At 39.9% G+C, this 20842-nt stretch overlaps 1 protein-coding gene across 3 annotated transcripts in view; it reads left to right on the plus strand.

Moving 5' to 3' along the window:
- Positions 1–20842, plus strand: part of TNRC6B (trinucleotide repeat containing adaptor 6B) — a 257905-nt gene that overhangs the window by 76076 nt on the left and 160987 nt on the right. For all 3 annotated transcript variants that reach the window (XM_082636370.1, XM_082636372.1, XM_082636373.1), the window contains exon 4: positions 19828–19895. In XM_082636370.1, the coding sequence (XP_082492496.1) occupies positions 19828–19895 (68 nt within the window). The remainder of the gene's footprint in view (positions 1–19827; positions 19896–20842) is intronic.

Raw genomic sequence — 20842 nt, forward strand, 5'->3', positions numbered from 1 at the left:
ATATTTTGGCTGCGTTGGGTCTTCGTTGCTTGCTGCATGCGAGCTTTCTCTGGTTGCAGCAGGTGGGGGCTACTCTTCGTTGCGGTGCGCGGGCTTTTCATTGCGGTGGCTTCTCTTGCTGCACAGCACAGGCTCTAGGCGCACGGGCTTCAGTAGTTGTGGCACGTGGGCTCAGTAGTTGTGGCTCACGAACTCTAGAGCGCAGGCTCAGTAGTTGTGGCGCACGGGCTTAGTTGCTCCACGGCATGTGGGATCTTCCCGGACCAGGGCTCGAACCCATGTCCCCTGCATTGGCAGGTGGATTCTTAACCACTGCGCCACCAGGGAAGTCCCTGTAGTTTGCTTTCTTATGATAGCTGGTGTTGATGTAGAGGATAGACTAGAATATCTGCATCTTGACCCTCAAATTCTCTAAAAGAAAGAGAATCTGATTAGCCCAACCCAGCCTATGGACTGATTTCCATTGGGTCTTGAGTTCTTTGAGTAGGATGGCAGGGACCAGAGATGAGGAAGTAGATCCCTTAAATGACATATGAGGGAATTCCCTGACGGTCCAGTGGTTAAGACTGCACGCTTCCAGTGCAGCGGGTGCGGGTTCAATCCCTGGTTGGGGAACTAAGATCCCACATGCTGCACGATGTGGCCAAAAAAAAAAAAAAAAAAAAAGACATATGAATTGGAAGGCAAAACCCAGCATTCCTGGGTAAGTCTCTAATAAACACTGATATAATCTTCCATTATACATATTTCTCAATGAGGATGGATTAGAATTCTTAATTTCAATTCCACAGCTATTTCTCAGTTTAAATTTAGTATAATTTAGGTTGATAGTCTAAATGAGTTTGTGTTGGCTTACTAATTATAGAGATTGTGCAGCTGTAGGCTTGGATTTTTTTTTAATAAGCAAAATGTAAGCAACTATAGTAAAGTTTATAATAAAACTGAGCAGTTGGGTGTTTGTAATCTTATTCTCTGTACTTTTTTTGTATATTTAAATATTTATAATAAAACAATAAAAATGAATAAACGCTAGGATTTAAAAGTTATAGCTATAGATTTAAATGCCCATGTATCTCTATTAATTAATACAAATAAAAAATATTTATTGAATCAGGAAGCCAACATTTTAGCTGTAACATTCCCTTTATTGTTACTAAAGGTAACAAGTAAAGTTAGTCTTTGTCTACAAAGAATAAAGTGATCTATTGACTGCTTTACACTAAAGAGAATTAAATGAGATGATTTAGACAGTCTTTTGCTTCTTTAAGTTTAGGATATTTCTACCTTAAACTGAATCTGACTTACCAAATTTATAACAGGATATTATAGATTCTGGTATTTTAAGAGCAGACTGGGAAAGAAACCATGCAAGATAGGTATTTTTCCCATTTGTTTACATAGCTGGCAAACAACATAATTTGGATTAGATTCCAGGTCTGTCTGACTCCAGAGACCACACTAAGTTCAATACTCCATCCTGAAGAAGTCATATGGCAGAGTAATCAACTCTGTTTACTTATATCAGAGAAGCTTCCTAGAAAGTTCACCTGGGTGTAGAAGAATGCATATGAGGGAAGAGGGTGCTTTGTGCATGTTCAGAATCATACACTTCTCTTGAGGAGAGTTGTTGGAGCCTTGGGATGTGTGTGTGAGACTGTGAGAGATGAGGTTAGACAGAATCCCATGCAGGCAACAGGGTACAGCTAGAAGGGGAGAAACCTGGTCTGATACGTGTTTTAGAAGCATCACTGTAGCAGCAGGATGGAGAAATGGTTACAGACAGGGTTTAAAATGGGTACAGGGAGACCAGGTAAGAGTCAGATTGAGGAAGGCTTGGAATCGGGCAATAACGGTGGGTCTAAAGAGGAGAGGACTAACAGGAGAAATGTTCAGAAAGAATGGGATGGGGGCACTTAGAGGCAAATCTGGAGTTTTCAGCTTGAATGATACATGCAATAATATAAGAGATAGAGCAAGGTTTGTTGTAGCTGTTGTTAACTATTATTGTTGCTGTGGTTAACTGGGTTATGTATGGAGGGTTTGGATTTTGAAATATTGAGGTACCTTTAGGCACCCCAGGAGAAGATATTTAGTAGGCATCTTGGAACTCAGAAGAGAGAATGAGAAAGAGGATATCAAGGTATATACTTGGGAGTTCTCAGCATATAAGAGTAGGTGGGACCTGGGAAATGAGAAAAGGTCCAAGTATAGAACTGTAGAAACTACTTCAGGTTTGTGTCACTTTAGTACAGGCACACCTCATTTTATTGCATTTTGCTTTATTTTGCTTTGCAGATAATGCGTTTCTTACAAATTGAAGGTTTGTGGCAACCATGCGTCAAGCAAGTCTATCGGCACCATTTTTTCAAAAACAGCATTTTCTCACTTTGGGTCTCTGTGTCACATTTTGGTTATTCTCATGATATTTCAAACTTTTTTGTCATTATTATATTCGTTATGGTGATCTGTGCTCACTGATCTTCAATGTTACTGTTGCAAAAAGATTACAATTTGCTGAAGGCTCAGATGATGGTTAGCATTTTTTTAGCGATAAAGTATTTTTTAATTAAGGTACATTGTTTCTTTTAGGCATAATGCTACTGTGCATTTAATAGACTACAGTATAGTGTAAACATAACTTCTACATGCTCTGGGATACCAAAAAAATCATATAACTCGCTTTATTGCAATATCTGCGTTATTGTGGTTGTCTGGAACCAAACCCACAATCTCTGAGGCATGCCTATATACATAAGAATTACCTTAGGTATTTTTCTTTTCTTTCTTAACAGTTTTCTTAAGATATGCTTAACATACCATAAAATTTACTCATTTACAGTATACAGTTCGAAATATCGGCTATATTTTATAATAACTGTAAATGGAAAGTAAACTTTAAGAATTATATTAAAATTAAAAAAATAAAGTATACAGTTCACTATTAGAACTAATAAATGAATTCAGCAAAGTTGCAGGATATAAGATTGATATACAGAAATCTGTTGCTTTTCTATACACTAATAATGAACTATCAGAAAGAGAATGTAAAAAAAAACAAAAACATTTAAAATCACATCAAAATAGAATAAAATACCTAGGAATAAACTTAACCAAGGAGGTGAAAGACCTATAATCTAAAAACTCATTGATGAAGGAAATTGAAGATGATACAAAGAAATGGAAAGATATTCCATGCTCTTGGATTGGAGCCTAAATCATATGGAACCACAAACTGCCAAAGCAGTCTTGAAAAAAAGAACAAAACTGGAGGTATCACCCTCCCAGACTTCAAACTATACTACAAAGCTACAGTAAGCAAAGCAGCATGGTACTGACACAGAATTAGACACACAGATCAATGGAACAGAATAGCCCAGAAATAAATCCATGTACCTATGTTCAATTAATCTATGACAAAAGAGGCAAGAATATACAATGGAGAAAAGACAGTCTTTTCAATAAGTGGTGGTGGGAAAACTGGATAGCCACACGTAAAACAATGAGATTAGAACATTTCCTTACACCATATATAAAAACAAACTCAAAATGGATTAAATACCTAAATGTAATGCCTGAAACCACATAATTCCTGGAAGAAAACAGGTAAAACACTCTTTGACATAAATTATAGCAATATTTTTTTGGATTTGTCTCCTAAGGCAAAAGAAATAAAAGCAAAAATAAACAAATGAGACCTAATTAAACTTAAAAGCTTTTGAACAGCAAAGGAAACCACTGACAAAATAAAAAGACAACCCATGGGAGAAAGTATTTGCAAATGATGTGACTGACGGGGTTAATACTCCAAAATATATAAACAGGTCATACAACTCAATATCAAAAGAAAACGAACAACTCAAAAAATTAGCAGAAGACCTGAATAGACATTTTTTCAAAGAAGACATACAGATGGCTAACAGGCACATGAAATAATAACATTGCTAATTATTAGACAAACGCAAATCAGAACAACAATGAGATATCACCTCACACCTGTCAGAATGGATGTCATCAAAAAGTGTACAATAACAAACATTGGAGAGGGTGTGAAGAAAAGGGAATCCTCGTACACTGTTGGTGGAAATGTAAATTGGTACAGCTATTATGAAAACAGTTTGGAGGTTCCTCAAAAAACTAAAAATAGGGCTTCCCTGGTGGTGCAGTGGTTAAGAATCCGCCTGCCAATGCAGGGGACACAGGTTCAATCCCTGGCCCAAGAAGATCCCACATGTCACGGAGCAACTAAGCCGTGCGCCACAACTACTGAGCCTGTGCTCTAGAGCCCGTGCTCTGCAACAAGTGAAGCCACAACAATGAGAAGCCCATGCACCGCAATGAAGAGTAGCCCTGCTTGCCTCAACTAGAGAAAGCCCATGCGCAGCAATGAAGACCCAACACAGCCAAAAATAAAAACAAGTAAATAAATAAATTTATTTTTAAAACCCCCTAAAAATAGAATTAGCATATGATCCAGCAATTCCACTCCTGGGCATATATCCAGAAAAAAATGAAAACACTAATTCAAAAAGATACATGCACCCCAGTGTTCATAGCAGCACTATTTATGACCCAAGATATGGAAGCAACCCCAGTGTCCATCAACAGATGAATGGTTATGTATATATGCATAATGAAATATTACTCAGCTGTAAAAAGAATGACACTGCCGTTTGAAACAATATGAGAGGGACTTCCCTGGTGGCGCCATGGTTAAGAATCCACCTGCCAGTGCAGGGGACACTGGTTCGAGCCCTGGTCCAGGAAGATCCCACATGCCGCAGAGCAACTAAGCCCGCCTGCCACAACTACTGTAGCCCGTACACCTAGAACCCGTGCTCCGCAATAAGAGAAGCCACTGCAATGAGAAACCCGCCCACCATAATGAAAAGTAGCCCCCGCTCGCTGCAACTAGAGAAAGCCTGCGTGCACTAACGAAGACCTAACACAGCCAAAAAAAAATAAACAAATTTATATTAAAAAAATGAGAGAATATTATGCTTAGTGAATTAAGTCAGACAGAGAAAGACAAATACTGTTATGATATCACTTATATGTGGAATCTAAAAAATAATACAACCTAATTTAAGAAAATTTTCATTTTGCCAGAAGGAGACCCTGTAGCCATTAGCAGTCACTCCCCATTCCTGTTCCTCTTGGCCTCAGGCAACGTAGTCTACTTTATGTCTCTATACAATTGCCTATTCTGGCCATTTTATATAAATAGAATCATACAGTATGTGTCCTTTGTGTGTGAGACTTCTTTCACTTAGTATGTTTTTAAAGTTCAACTATGTTGTAACATGTATCAGTACTTCACTCCTTTTTATGGTTGAATAATATTTTGTTGTATAAATATATAAGATATGATATTTTATATACGATATATACAATTTATTATATATAATATATATATAATATATATAATATAATATTTTATTATATATACTACATTTTGTTTATCCATTCAGTTGATGGGAACTTGGGTTGTTTCCACTTTTTGGCTGTTACAAATAATGCTGCTGTGAACATTTTTGTGTAAGTTTGTATAGACATATGCTTTCATTTCTCGTGGGTGAATAACCAGGAGTGGAATTGCTGGGTCATATGCTAACTCTCTGTTTTACTTTTTGAGGAACTGCCAGACTGTTTTCCAAAGCCGCCTCATTTTAAATTCCCACCAGAAATGGGTGAGGATTCAATTTGTCCACATCCTCACCAACACTTGTTATTGTATTTTATTATTCTAGCCATTCTAGTGAATATGAAATGCTATCTCGTTGTGGTTTTGATTTGCACACTGTGTGCTTTTTAAAATGAAAGTGCCCAAGGTCCACCCTGGACTTATTGAAACAGAATCTCAAGAGTTGGGACCCTGGAATTTATGTTTTACAAGCACCCCAGGTGATTCCTGTGCTGGTTATAGGCAGACCAAAGCTGAACTAAGGGGCACTCAGAGGCAGAAGAACCAGTGAATTGTTAAAGTTCTCTCTGAGAGGTAAGGCACACATGAACTTCAGAATAGGGTTATTATGTCTGAGGAGGAAGGAAAGGGATTGGGTTTGGAAAAGACTGTGCTGGGGGGCCTCAACCCTTCACCATACCTTCACTGTATTTTATTTCTTTTAAAAAAAAGAGAGAAACCGGAAGCAAATATAAGGAAGCAAATATGTTAAATCTGGGTAATGGTTACATGGGTGTGTTTGTTATTTTATTCTCTGTGCTTTTCCCCCCCCACCCCTTGTAGCTTCAACACAGCTTATTCTTGTTTCTGCCATATAGAATAAGGAAGGATAAAAAGTATTCTGCAGACCACTCTCTCAAATATATGATGACAGTTCTCATAAATTTCTCAAAAATCTTGACTAGGTGGCCCAGGACTGGTATGGCCACAGGGACTCAGACGTCTTCTGTTTTGTTGTTTCATCTTCAATGTGTTGCTTCCACATTATGTTTTGCTCTAGCCCCAACCATCATGTCTGGGTTCCATCCAGCAAAGAGGAGAAAACTTCCCTTGAAACACTCTGTGGAAGTTGCACATTCCACTGTGCTTATATTTCTTCGACCAGAATTTAATCACATGGTCACAATAAGCTTCAAAGGACTTTAGAATATGTGTCAGTTAAAATTTGTAGATTCCCTTGCTAAGCGAGAAGTGCTTCTTTGTGTGAGTCAACCACATTATCCGATACACTGCTATTATACTGGTCTTGCCCATCCTACAGTTTTACAACTGATTGTTTTAAATCTGAAGTATAAGACTTCACAGTTTAAGGAGTTTTTAAAAAGACTAATTAATTCAATGAGGGAAAGGAAGATTTTTCAATAAATGGTGCTAGAGCCAATACATGACCATATGGAAATATGTGAACCATGATCCCTATATCATATACCATACATAAGATCTAATTTGAGATGGATCATAGACCTAAATGTGAGGGCTAAAACTGTAAAGCTTTGTTGGAAGATAACACAAGAAGTATCTCTATGACCTTAGGTAGCTTGCAGAAAGCACTAACCATAAAAGAGAAGTAGCTCAGTTGAAGTTCATTTTAAAAAAAAGGATAGCGCTTGCCTGGTGGCGCAGTGGTTGAGAGTCTGCCTGCTGATGCAGGGGATACGGGTTCATGCCCCGGTCCGGGAAGATCCCACATGCTGCGGAGCGGCTGGGCCTGTGAGCCATGGCCATTGAGCCTGCGCGTCTGGAGCGGCTGGGCCCGTGAGCCATGGCCGTTGAGCCTGCGTGTCTGGAGCCTGTGCTCCGCAACCGGAGGGGCCACAACAATGAGAGGCCCACGTACCACAAAAAAAATAATAAATAAAAAAATAAACTTTTGTTGATCAGCTGAAACCATTAAGAACGTGGAAAAGCTATAGACTGGGAGAAAACACTTGCAATACGTTTATCTAATAGAGGTCTCATATATAGAATATATAAAGAATTTCTAAAAATCAGAAAAGGACAAACAACTGAAAATGTGGACAAAAGGCTTAATTAGGCATTTCACAAAATAACATATTCAAATAGGCATGAAACTAGGATATTTAGTATTCTTATGCATAAGGGAAATGAAAATTAAAACTGTAATGTGATATCATTACATACTCACTATAGTTCAGAAAGACTGACAGTGCTGTGTTTTGTTGTTTTTTTTGGCCACGCTGCAGGGCTTGCAGTCCTGACGAGGGACTGAACCCGGGCCACGGTAGTGAAAGCCCGGAATCCTAACCACTAGGCCACCAGGGAGCTCCTGCTAAGTGTTGATAAGTATGTAGAGCAGCTGGAACTCTCATACATTGTTGGAAGGAGTGTAAAATGGTACAATTACTTCAGAAACTATTTCTCAAGTCTGTAGTAAAGTTAAGTATACACCTACCTTATGACCCTGACATTCCATTCTAGACGTATACCCAATAGAAATGACTGCATATATTCACAAAAAGACTTACGTGAGAATGTTCATGGTAGCTTCATTTATAACAGCCCCAAATTAGAAATAGCCCAACTGTGTATCAACAGGTGAATGAATAAACATATTTGTTCAATGAAATACTGCTAAGTTTAAAAACTGAACTTCTGATGCACATAAAACATGGGTGAATATCAAAAACATTATATTGAGTGAAAAAAGACAGACATGAAAGTGTACATTCTAATTATATAAAGTTTATGAACACGTAAAGCTCATCTATGGTGATAGAATAGTTACTTGGGGTATAGGGGGTAGAATTCAAGGGAAGGGGCATATAGGAGTTTTCTGGGGAGGTGGAAATGTTCTGTCTTGAACTATATAGTTAATGTGGGTGCAACCATATCTAAAGTTTATTGAGTTCTACACTTAAGGCTTGTGTATTTTTCTGTAAGTGAATGATTTTCAGTAAAAACAAAAAACAGTGTTAGGAGCTTCCACCCTTCTCCGTAGTCTGCTAAGATCATTTTGAACATTGATTCTGTCATGCAAAATATTAGCCGTCCTTCTCAGCTTTATATTTCAGGAAATATATATGTTTTCTTTTTAAACCATCTGGGGTACCTGGAATGGAGGGGGTGGTTGGAAAGGTGTAACATGTATAAAACGGATGGGATTTAGCAATTAATTTGATATGGAAGAAAAGGAGATGGAGAAATCAAGGGTAACATCAAGGTGTCGAGCTAAATGACTGGGAGGATGGGGATGCCATTGTCAAATAGGAAACATAAGGAAGAAAACAAGTTTGGGAGGGAACAGGATTAATTCTGTATCGAACATACAGAGTTTGAGACGGTGGCAAGCTATCCACAGATACGTGTCTGTCAGCCAGGTGAAAATACGGGGCTGGGGGCTGGAAATACAGGAGTGGTAATCACTCACATTTAACAGTTGAAACTGTGAGATTAGATGGTATTGCTAAGGCAGAATGTGAAGAGACGTCCAAGGACAGAACCTGGGGACATAAATGTTTAGAGAGTAGAAGAAAGAGAAGCACAGATTAGCAAATCAGAGAGTCAGCAAATATTTATCAAACATCTTGTGCCCAGTTTATGATGAATAAGACATTCAAAGTCTCTGCCTCAAGGTGTTTGCATTCTTGGTGGGGGGAAGACAGGCAACAAAACACATAAATAAGTGATCCCTTCAGATAGTGATGTGTGCTATGCTAGAGAGTGACTGAATGTGGAAGCTCTTTCCGTTGGGGTGGTCAGGATTCATTCATCGCTTCAAAGAGATGGCACTTGAGCTGATACCTAAATGATGTTGAGGGAAGCTTTCATGTAACAATGTGAGAGAAAAGCTTTCTAAGCCAAAGGAATAAATTCAGAGGCCAGATGGGCAAGATGGAGTATCAGGAACAGGATTTACCTTCCCACTAGAAATAACAATTTTTAAAATATATGAAATGGGGGCTTCCCTGGTGGCGCAGTGGTTAAGAATCTGCCTGCCAATGCAGGGAACACGGGTTCGAGCCCTGGTCCATGGAAGATCCCCCATGCCACGGAGCAACTAAGCCCGTGCGCCACAACTACTGAAGCCCGCGTGCCTAGAGCCCACGCACCGCAACGAAGATAGCCCCCACTCGCCGCAACTAGAGAAAGCCTGCACACAGCGATGAAGACCCAACGCAGCCAAAAATAAATAAATTTATTTTAAAAAATACATATATATACACAAAATGTATTTGAAACAGTCGTTTTTCAAGACACTGGACATCAGGTAATGAAGGACAGTGATCACTGAGAAATGGAAAACAAGGTGAGTCCTCTGACTACCCCAGCGTACTGGCTTGAGAGAGAGCTTCCAGGCCGCAGTGCAGGGAAGGGGAGCCCAGGCAAAGCCCAGTGGACCCTCTCAGTTGAGGCAACATTGCTGAGAGTCTGGGGAGACTGAGGCAGCCAAAGTTTGTAGGACAGAGTACTGGAAAGGAGAGAGCTGCTAAGAGAACTCTGGAGATTTGAGGAGGGTTCACCTGTGTATTCAGCAAAGTACTTTTTGGCATGTACATGTGACGACTCAAGGCTGAGGCAGGAGGGGGCACCCCTCCAAGAGGTTTGGAAGGAACAGTGTCTAGCACTCAAACAGTGTCAGTAATTGTGCCTGTTTCTACAGACTAGAAAACCTCGCAATTCATGGAGCATTAGTAGTATACTCAGCAGTAGTACTGGTAGAGTTCTCACCATAGTAGTGGGGAATAATTAATTAGCCCTAAGTAATTATTAAGTCTGGCTTAACAGATCCTAAAAACAAGACCTAAAAGGATCAAACTGTTTCAAAGGAATTTAACTGCATGTCAGAGCAACGCTCAGAAATATTTATAGGAATACAGAAATATTCAGGATCCAGCAAAAATTCTCAATGTCTGTTATTCAAAGCAAAGATTTTCAGGCATGTAAAAACCAGGAAAATACAAACATAGTGAAGGGAAAAACAAATCAGTTGAAAGCAACTCATAGTTGACACAGATGTTAGAAATAGCAGACAAGGCTATTAAAACATTTATTATAATTTCAGATGTTCAAAAAGTCAAGCAGAGACATGGAAAATATATTTTTTAAAAGCCCCAAATCAAATTTCTAGAGTTGAAAACTATAATGTTTGAGATGAAAAATATACTGGATGGAATTGTGGCAGATTAGATATTGTAGAATAAAACATTAGTGAATATAAATCACCAACAGAAACTATCCAACGTGAAACACAAAGAGTAAAAATCGAAAAAGTGAAAAGAGTATCAGTGTGTTGTGGACAACTTCAGTCAACCTAATATCCCTGTAATTGGAGTCTCTGAAGAAGTGGGCAGTGCGGCAGAAAAATAGCTAAGAAATAATGGGCTCAAATTTTTCCAAATTCGATAAAAGCTATAAACCCACAGATTCACAGATCCAAAAAGCTCAATGCACCTGAAGCATGAGAAAAATGAAGAAAACCACATCAAGGCACATCCTAATCAAATTACTCAAAACCAGCGATAGACAAAATCTTAAAACCGGAGGAAAAAAGACACACTATTAACAGAGGAACAAAGAATTTCTCATTGGAAACAATGCAAACAAGAAGACAGTAGAGGAACATCTTTAAAGCACTGAAAGAAAAATCTGCTAACCTTGAATTCTATAACCAGTGAAAATATCTTTCAAAACTGAAGGCTAAATAAAGTCTGTTTCAGACATACAAAAGCTGAAATAATTTATCACCAGCATACCCTTACTATAACTAATGTTAAAGGGAGAAGGAAAATGATGCCAGATGGAAATATGAATCTACACAAAGGAATAAAGAACTCAGAAAATGGAAACTACACAGCCTAAATATATGACTTTCTTCCGTATTTAAATCTCTTTAAAAGAGAATTGATTGTTTGAACAACAATAATACAAATGCACTGTGGGTTTATAGCATTTGTATCTGTGAACTGTACAATAACAGTGGCATAAAGACCTGGAGGGGAACACGGTAGAATACTGTAAGATTCTTATATGTGAATTAGTATAATTTCACTTGAAGAGAAGAGAATATACTTGACCCTTGAACAATGCAGGGATTAGACGCGCTGACCCACTGGGCAGTCAAAAATCCAAGTATAACTTATAGTCAGCCATCCCTATACTCGGTTCTCCATATCTGGGGTTCCTCTGCATCCTTGGATTCAACCAACTGGAGATGGTATGGTACTGCAATATTTACTATTGCACAGTTGAAACCCGTGTTGATCAAGGGTCAGCTGTACTTCCCAACTCAGTCTGTGAGGCCAGTGTTACTCTGATAACAAAACTAGACGAAGACATTGCAAGAAAAGAAAACTACAGATCAGTATCTCTCATGAACATAAATGCAAACTTTGTAAACCTAATTTTAGCATATTGAATCCAATAATATGTACGAGGATAATATGTGAACATGTAGCGTTTATCCCAGCAATGTAGGGTTGGTTTAACATTCAAAAATCAGTGTTATTCACCACAATAACGAAGTAAAAAAGAAAAACTGTATGATCAGCTCAGCAGATGCAGAAAAAGCATTTGACAGACATCACATCCATTCCTGATAAAAACTTTCAGCAAAATAATAGGAGCTACTCAACTTGATAAATTTTATGAAATTCTACAGTTAACATTAAGCTCAGTGGTGAATGACTGAATGCCTTACTCATACGATGAAGAACAAAAAAATGGATGTTTGCTGTCTACACTTCTATTTCACATTGTACTGGAGGTTCTAGCCAGGGCAGAAAGGCAAAAAAAGAGAAGAAGAGAGAGAGGAGAGAGGAGAGGAGGGGAGGGAGCCAAAAGAGTACATACTGTGTGATTCCATGCATATGAACTCTAGAAAATGCAAACTAACCTATGCCGACAGAAAGGACATTAGTGGTTGCCTGGGGAGGGAGAGCAGGAGGGAAGGATTAAAAAGGGGACATAAAACTTTTAGGAGTGGTGATTTCTTGATTGTGGTGATGGTTTCATGAGTATATACATATATCAGATTGTATACTCTAAATATATGCAGTTTAATATGTCAGTTATACCTCATAAAACTGTTAAAATTTTAAATAATTTTTAAAAGAAGAAAACAAACCAACAAAAATTTATTGGTGGCACTAAATAGAGCAGTTTTGAGAGAGGGAAAACGTAGAGGCAAAAGGGTTTTAAAAGTAGTCTGAACACAGTAGATTAAACGCAGTTATTAATCTCTGCTCCCTTCTAAACCTCCACTAAAATTACTTTTACAAAATGATTTCAGCAGGCATAAATCCACCAGAAAAAAAGTGAGTGGAAGAGGAGGTGAAGTAGATAAGAGATGCCAACGAAATTTTGGAAGCTAGAAAGCTTTTGGAGTGACCCTGAAAATGGCAGGTTTGGTTGAACAATTTACAAGGAGCAGGGTCCCAGGTATCCTGCCCCTCACATCCACAGATGGATGGATAGCTATCCCTCTCCCACCCTGGCAAAGCAGGGGGCAGGGGAGGGGGAGAGAACCTAACTAAAAACAGAAGGATTAAATCAAAGTCACATACTAGGTGAGAATGTGCCAGCTCTCTTCCCCCATTCAGTCCCAGAACACAGGAAGCCAGGCTTATACCTATTAGGTTGAGGATTGAAGTGGTACCTCTCTGGGCAATTGAACAGCCCAGGGGGGAAAAAGAATATAAAGATGTAGGCATCTGCGTGTTCTCCCAGTGAAATGGCCAGATCCCCTCCTTATATCCAGGAAGCCAACCACGGGATAAGCAATGTCCTCCCCCCTCCCCCCTCCCTCTCCACATACAAAAAGCACTTTTTTTTTTTTTTTTTTTTTTTTTTTTTTGCGGTATGCGGGCCTCTCACTGTTGTGGCCTCTCCCGTTGCGGAGCACAGGCTCCGGATGCGCAGGCCCAGCGGCCATGGCTCACGGGCCCAGCCGCTCCGCGGCATATGGGATCCTCCCAGACCGGGGCACGAACCCGTATCCCCTGCATCGGCAGGCGGACTCTCAACCACTGCGCCACCAGGGAGGCCCCAAAAAGCACTTTTGAGCTCTTTAGGACTTAACTCTTAAAAATCAGTGGATAGCCGAAGATGACCAGCCATTTGATAAAAACCTGTGAATGGAAGATAGTGACCAAAGATCAAAGAGGAACTTGGAGGAAACAGATTATACAGGGATCGAAAGAAGATAAAGCAAACAAAATAAAAACACACCATAATATCCTCAGAAATAAGGATCATATAATCAGGGAATAAGAACAGGACTGTTTAAAAAAAGGACTATTCAAAGCACAAGGAAGAGCTCTTAAAATTAAACTGCAAGGGCAGGAAAAAAATTTTAATTGAAAGTATTGAAAGGTTAAGAGAATCTCCAGAAAGTAAAATAAAAAGTCAAAGTGATAAAAGTAGAGAGATAAAGAAGAAAATTAAGGAATGAGTCCTGTAGACTCAGTACTGGGTAACAGGAATTCCTGAAGTAGAGAAAAGAAATTGGAGGGAATAAAATTTCAAATATTTAAATAAGTAGAGAAAATATCCCAAACCTGAAGAACTAGAACTTCTGGATTGCAAGTATTTACCCAGTAAATACCAGCTCAATAAATGAAAGAAGGACCATACTTAGTGGTTTGCATTTTTAGAAACCTGAGGAAAAGGAAAGGCTCCTAAAAGTTTCCAGAGAAGAAACAGGTCATATCCAAAACATTAGGATTTATAATACTATCGAATTTCTATCTAGCAACTCTGGGTGCTAGAAGACAATGGAGCATGGCCTTCAAATTTTTGGAGGGAAAAACATTTACTAACTTAAAATTCTATATTTGATTATGTATGTGGGTAAAAATCTTCTATATGTTAAATATATAGATAAAATAAGGACTTTCAGTCATTCACGATCTCAAAAAATTCACTTCCTGTATACCTTTTATTAGGAAATCATTGAAGTCTGTGTTCCACCTAAATCAGGAATAAACCATAAAAGAGGGAGAAAAAGGAAACAGATGCTGCAGTGAAGGGGAGAGAGCAAGGAATCCCAGAGATGAAGGGTAAGAGTCACCCCTGGCAGAGTGTCAGCTATTTAATAGTCTAGAGAGCAAACAATCGCAGCCGGAACAGGAGAAAACCCATGAGCAATGTCTCCAAGACTGGCGTGAAATTGGTAGATTACCTGAAGCGTTTGCACTTATTTAAGAGGAGACTCACAGCTCTGTTGGAGGGTTTGAGGGCGAATTAGTGAAAAATACATAATAAATACCAAGCCAAAAAACTTGAAAGAAAGTATAAGAGGAAGTAGTAATTGTTAGTTCCAGGGAAAAGAAAAAATTGTACAAGAAAGGAAATTAACTATTCCATATGATCCAGCTGTATATGTTGTTTTACTGAGTCTAGCGCTGCTGGCACTGAATATTGATTTGAACAAACATTGTGATTTATATTGGGAGGATATTGGGATATATTGGGAGAAGGGAGGTACATATGTGTCGGTGGGGGGAGCAGCAGAAGAGCGTGCTCAGTGATGAGAACACGGAAGTAATAGGGGTGGAGTTTAGTCTTTAAAGAATTTGGATAGTAAAGGGAAGGGAAAAAACAGGAGGATAGTCGGAGAGGATCACAAAGCCAAAAATAATTTTTCAGAATGGAAGAGATTATAAAATATTTGTAGCTTGAGGAGTTGAATTTACTGGAAAGGGAGAGAGAAGGGTTTCTTAGATAGTGAGATCCCAGAGAAGGCAGTGTGGTATAGGTCATGAGTTTGGAAATAAGTGGTGAGGTTAGCCTTGCAAAGCAGTCGGTGGGGGGCAAATGGGCAGTGACACAGAGGTTTGTGATACAGTCATGAGAGAAAAAAACGAGGGGCTCTTGGGACTTTGTGTGGGATAGCATTGTCATCTTCAGAAAGGAAAGACTTAGGGAGGATGCTTAGTGGATGGGTTTAGAGTCTTTGAGGAGATAGAAAAGGTACAGGATAAATGAGTGAGGAGTGTGGTGTAGTAGGTCAGTCATTCAGCCCAGTTCTTAGCACCTAGAAGGCATTTGGCAGTTGTGTTGAAAGAATGAACAACCGACCAGAAGGGTTGTGTTAGAGGCTGTGTTTGGCGGGGTGGGGGGAAGCAGGTGAACAAAGGATCACAGCTGCTGGCTAAGCCTTACAGAGCTACTGGGAAGGAGCACCTGGAAGGGAGGAGAAAGAAGTGCCAGGAGATATCAGAAAATGCTTCCTAAAAAAGTAACTTTCGGGCCTCCCTGGTGGCGCAGTGGTTGAGAGTCCGCCTGCCGATGCAGGGGATACGGGTTCGTGCCCCGGTCTGGGAGGATCCCATATGCCGCGGAGCGGCTGGGCCCGTGAGCCATGGCCGCTGAGCCTGCGCGTCCGGAGCCTGTGCTCCGCAACGGGAGAGGCCACAACAGTGAGAGGCCCGCGTACCGAAAAAAAAAAAAAAAGTAACTTTCGGGGCTTCCCTGGTGGCGCAGTGGTTGAGAGTCCGCCTGCCGATGCAGGGGACGCGGGTTCGTGCCCCGGTCCGGGAAGATCCCACATGCCGCGGAGTGGCTGGGCCCGTGAGCCACGGCTGCTGAGCCTGCGCGTCCGGAGCCTGTGCTCCGCAACGGGAGAGGCCACAACAGTGAGAGGCCCACGAACCGCAGAAAAAAAAAAAAAAAAAAAAAAGTAACTTTCAACCAGTCTTTGAAGGTGAAATGGAAGTTCACCAGAAAGACAGGATGAAGATGGGCCTTCCAGGCAGAGGTGCTGAATGTCAGCACTGAGTGGAAGTTAACTGGTATAATTTGTAAAGGAACCAGTTTTGTAACTTTCTCCAGCTCTGCACTCCAGGAGCTGAAGAGAAAAAGAGAAGCGTTTGGCAAGACAGGAATGTCCTAAGGACAAGTTGGTGGTGAGCAAATCTAGGACATTATGGAGGAAAGTCACTGAAATGCCTGCGGGTGAGCCTCTGAATGGACTCTGAGGAAAGAGAAGAACCACAGAACTAGACCTGACAATGAGGACTCCTTACAGATTCAAATGGAGGGAGGGAGTGGAAGAGGCATTTATGGTCGGAAGCGGATTTCAGAATTCATGGACCTTGGTGTGGAGCGGTCAGATGGATGGCGAGGCCCAGCATCAGGTCCTGCCCACCTCCTCCCTGAAGCAGGAAGGAGATGGATCTTCTGTCTAGGATGGGTCTAGAGTATCTGATGCCTTTAAACTGAGTTAAGTGCCCTTCCTTCCTTGATTCATTGCATTCTCACACTGTATTGTAATTGACTAGTTTTTGTTTGTCTTTCCCACCAATCCGTAAGTTTTTTGGGGGGCAAAGACTGTCTTCTTCCCCATTACCTCAGCACAGCACCTAGCATGTAATATGTACCCAATAAATAATTCATTGAACAAATGAATGGTAATGGGAGAAAGGTGAGTGGAGACCCAAATATGCAAAATATGAGGGCTGCAGTTAAAGATTCAAAAGCCAGTATAGGGGAGGTTGTTGAAGCTGTGGGTTTTTTTGTTTGTTTGTTTGTTTTTAATTTTTGGCTGCATTGGGTCTGCGTTGCTGCACACGGGCTTTCTCTAGTTGTGGCGAGCGGGGGCTACTCTTCGTTGCGGTGCACAGGCTTCTCATTGAGCTGGCTTCTCTTGTTGCGGAACATGGGCTCTAGGCACACGGGCTTCAGTAGTTATGGCGCATGGGCTTGGTAGTTGTGGTGCACGGGCTTAGTTGCTCCACGGCATGTGGGATCTTCCCGGACCAGGGCTCAAACCCATGTCCCCTGCATTGGCAGGCGTATTCTTAACCACTGAGCCACCAGGGAAGTCCCAGGCTGTGGGCTTTTTGATTATTATTTCTCTTCATTATTGTGCTAATTAGAAATGGTTATAGATAAGACTTTTAAAAAATAAATTTATTTATTTATTTATTTTCGGCTGCAGTGGGTCTTCGTTGCTGCGCGCGAGCTTTCTCTAGTTGCGGCAAGCGGGGGCTACTCTTTGTTGCGGTACACAGGCTTCTCATTGCGGTGGCTTCTCTTGTTGTGGAGCACAGGCTCTAGGCGCGTGGGCTTCAGTAGTTGTGGCACGCGGACTCAGTAGCTGTGGCTCATGGGCTCTAGAGCTCAGGCTCAGTAGTTGTGGCGCACGGGCTTAGTTGCTCTGTGGCATGTGGGATCTTCCCCGGCCAGGGATCGGACCCATGTCCCCTGCATTGGCAGGTGGATTCTTAACCACTGCACCACCAGGGAAGTCCCTAGATAAGCCTTTAAAAAAAAAAAAACTAGTAAGCAGAGGCTAAGTCCATAATGTAGAGCTCTTTAACTGGGGAGGATTTTTAAAGGTCAAAAATCAAGAAATTTTCGTAATATATATAAGTGGGAGAATAGTCATTCTTGTCTTTGAGAAAATTATTCCAAGGAACTTTAATAAATTTAAACAATGTGTCATCTTTTTTTTCTAATTAAGGCATAACATTTATTTGTAGAGTTAAGTGCATAAAATGTACATTTCAGTGATTTTTTTTCTGCCTATGTGTACTTTCTTGTAACCACAATCCAGTTCAAGATCATCTCCAGCTCCTCATAAAGTTCCCCTTGCAACATTATAACCATGTTTTTTCTTCTAGAGGTTTAGATCACTGTATAAATTTAGGATGGAAGAATCCTCCCTCTCCTTGGCAAAATCTGGTAGGTTGCAGAATCAGGAAGTCTGTAGAGAAGAATAAAAGTCGAAACCTGGTTTGAATTTCACAGTATGCAGTATGTGTCTTTTATTATTCTTGCTTACACTTCCTCCAGTTTCTCCTTTTAATGGAAATAAAGTAAACCTCTTGATTTTTCTGTTCTTTTTGAAACGTAGCCTCTTAATACTATTCCATCTTCTCCAGTATTTCTGAGAAATGAAGACTGCAGAGGGTTGCAGAGCTGGAAAGCCTTTTGTTTTATTTGGGTTTCATTATGGTGTGTATCTGTGTTACTGTTGTCTGTCTTCCAGATTACTAGGTTCTATAAGAAATGGACGGTATTTTTCTAAGTAGGGAATAATCCTTGAATACATCTGTTGATATCTGTCTCCTTGAATACTTCTGTTTGATATTTTAAAATTATGCCTTTTGGGGAAGTTTTCATAGGACTGATAGTCCCAGTTTGTGGAGGTAGCTCTATCTCTGTACTTATCTTCCTTTAATGATCAGTAAACCATCTGGAATAGTGAAATGCTTTCTTTTTCCTTTGAAAATTTGTATTGAGAAATAAACCATACATATAAAAGAGAAAAGAAATACATACAGTTAAAAGAATAATTATAAAATAAATGCCCATGTACCTACTACATAGGCCAAGAAATAGAATTTAACCATACCCCAGAAACCACCATGTGTCCCTTCCTAATCAAATCCCTCTTGCCCGACTCCCTAAGATACTAATTAGCTTAAATTTTGTAATAGTTATTCCCTTTATAGTTTTATAAACCATAAATATACATATGTCTATATATACACATATATGGCTTTAAAATGTATATATTGGAATTTTATATTAATGGATTTAAACTGTGTATGTATTCTTTTGTGACTTGCTTCTTTCACCTAGTATTGTGTTTTTGTAACTCCTCCAGGTTGAGGTGTGTTTCTGTAGTTCATTCATTTTCATGCAGTATAATATTCTGTTGTCTTAAAACACCGTAGCCTATTTATCTACTTTATTGTTGATGAATGTTTATTTTTTTTCCTGTTAAAAATAATGCTCCAAAAAATATTTTTGTATATGTGCAGAAGTTTCTCTAGGGTATGTACCTAGAAGTGCAACCACTGGTTTATACAGTAAGTACATAGTCAAGTGTACTAGATAAGGGCAAACTTTTTAAAAGTAGTACCAGTTTTCCCTCCCACTGGGAATGGATGAGAGTTGCTGTTGCTCTGCACCCTTGTCAACACTTGGTATTGCCCAACTTTTTAATTTTAGCCAGCCTGGTGGTTGTGAAATGGTATCTCTTTGTGTTTTTAATTTGCATTTTACTGATTGACAGGAGATTGAACATCTTTTCATAAGCTTAGGGCCATTTATGCGTCCCCTTCAGTGAAATTCCTACTCAATAATTTTGTAAATTTTTCTGGTAGGTTGTCTTTTTCTTACTGATTCATAGCAATTCTTTATTATATTCTGGACGCTAATCTTTTGTCACAATTATGAATTGCAAATCAGCATGCTTCCTTTTTTATTCTGCAAATCTGGTCACCCAAGCAGAGGTTCCGTAAGCAAACCTGGAGAGTGAAAACCACTGGCTGAGGCTTCTGTCCTAGGCAGTATGGTGAAATGCCATGCGGTTCTGTAAGCACAGGCCCTGGCACTTTGGAGTGATTGCATCTTAGTTACTGACTACTGCTGACTTGTGGTACTTGCCTTTGCAGGTGGAACAGGAGGATTTTGTAATGGAAGGGCATGGCAAGACTCCACCTCCTGGTGAAGAAAGCAAACAGTGAGTTACAGTTTATTTTAAAAGGGTCTTATTACAGATCTTCAGAAACACTTTGGTTAAACATGCTGAGAGCATGTTTGCAAGGGATGTATATGTTGGGCACATTGTGGAACTCACGAATTGCTTTGGTGGCTGTTAATGTATTGCTTCTATTTATAGACAGACTAACTGGAGGGACAAGAAAGTTGGCTTTGTAGTTTTTCACACTTGACTAATCAAAATTTATGTCACGCTTTAGCAAAGGCTTTAAGGCTTAGGATGTTCCAAACTGAACTAACTCAGTCTGGTTGATTTCCTAAGACAGCGTAAAATGGTATATCCTTTTCTTAGGATAAGAAGTGAACTTTATGAAGTGAACTTAATTAATAGACTGTTTCCCTGCATTCCAAGTGTGAATTTATTTGAATAATACTTCCTGAAATTCTGTTCCATTAGTTACTTATACTTCTGATCTTTGTTTAAATAACAAGTTGTTTCCCTAAAGGAACAGGAATTATGAATAATATAACGTAGTCAACATTCTAAATAATTCAGGATGTCTCCTCTAACTTCATTTTTTTTAATAGATTTATTTATTTTTATTTTATTTATTTTATTTTTGGCTGCGTTGGGTCTTCGTTGCTGCGTGGGCTTTTCTCTGGTTGCAGTGAGCAGGGGCTACACTTTCTTTCTTTTTTTAAAAATTTACTTATTTATGGCTGTGTTGCATCTTCGCTGCTGTGCACGGGCTTTTTCTAGTTGTGGCTCGCGGGGGCTACTCTTCATTGCAGCGTGCAGGCTTCTCATTGTCGTGGCTTCTCGTGTTGTGGAGCACGGGCTCTAGGCACGCAGGCTTCAGTGGTTGTGGCACGTGGGCTTAGTAGTTGTGGCTCCCGGGCTCTAGAGCACAGGCTTAGTAGTTGTGGGGCACAGGCTTAGTTGCTCCGCAGCATGTGGGATCTTCCCAG

The sequence above is a fragment of the Mesoplodon mirus genome, assembly GCF_964341445.2.
Source record: "Mesoplodon mirus genome assembly, chromosome: 11".
NCBI classification, from domain to species: domain Eukaryota; kingdom Metazoa; phylum Chordata; class Mammalia; order Artiodactyla; family Ziphiidae; genus Mesoplodon; species Mesoplodon mirus.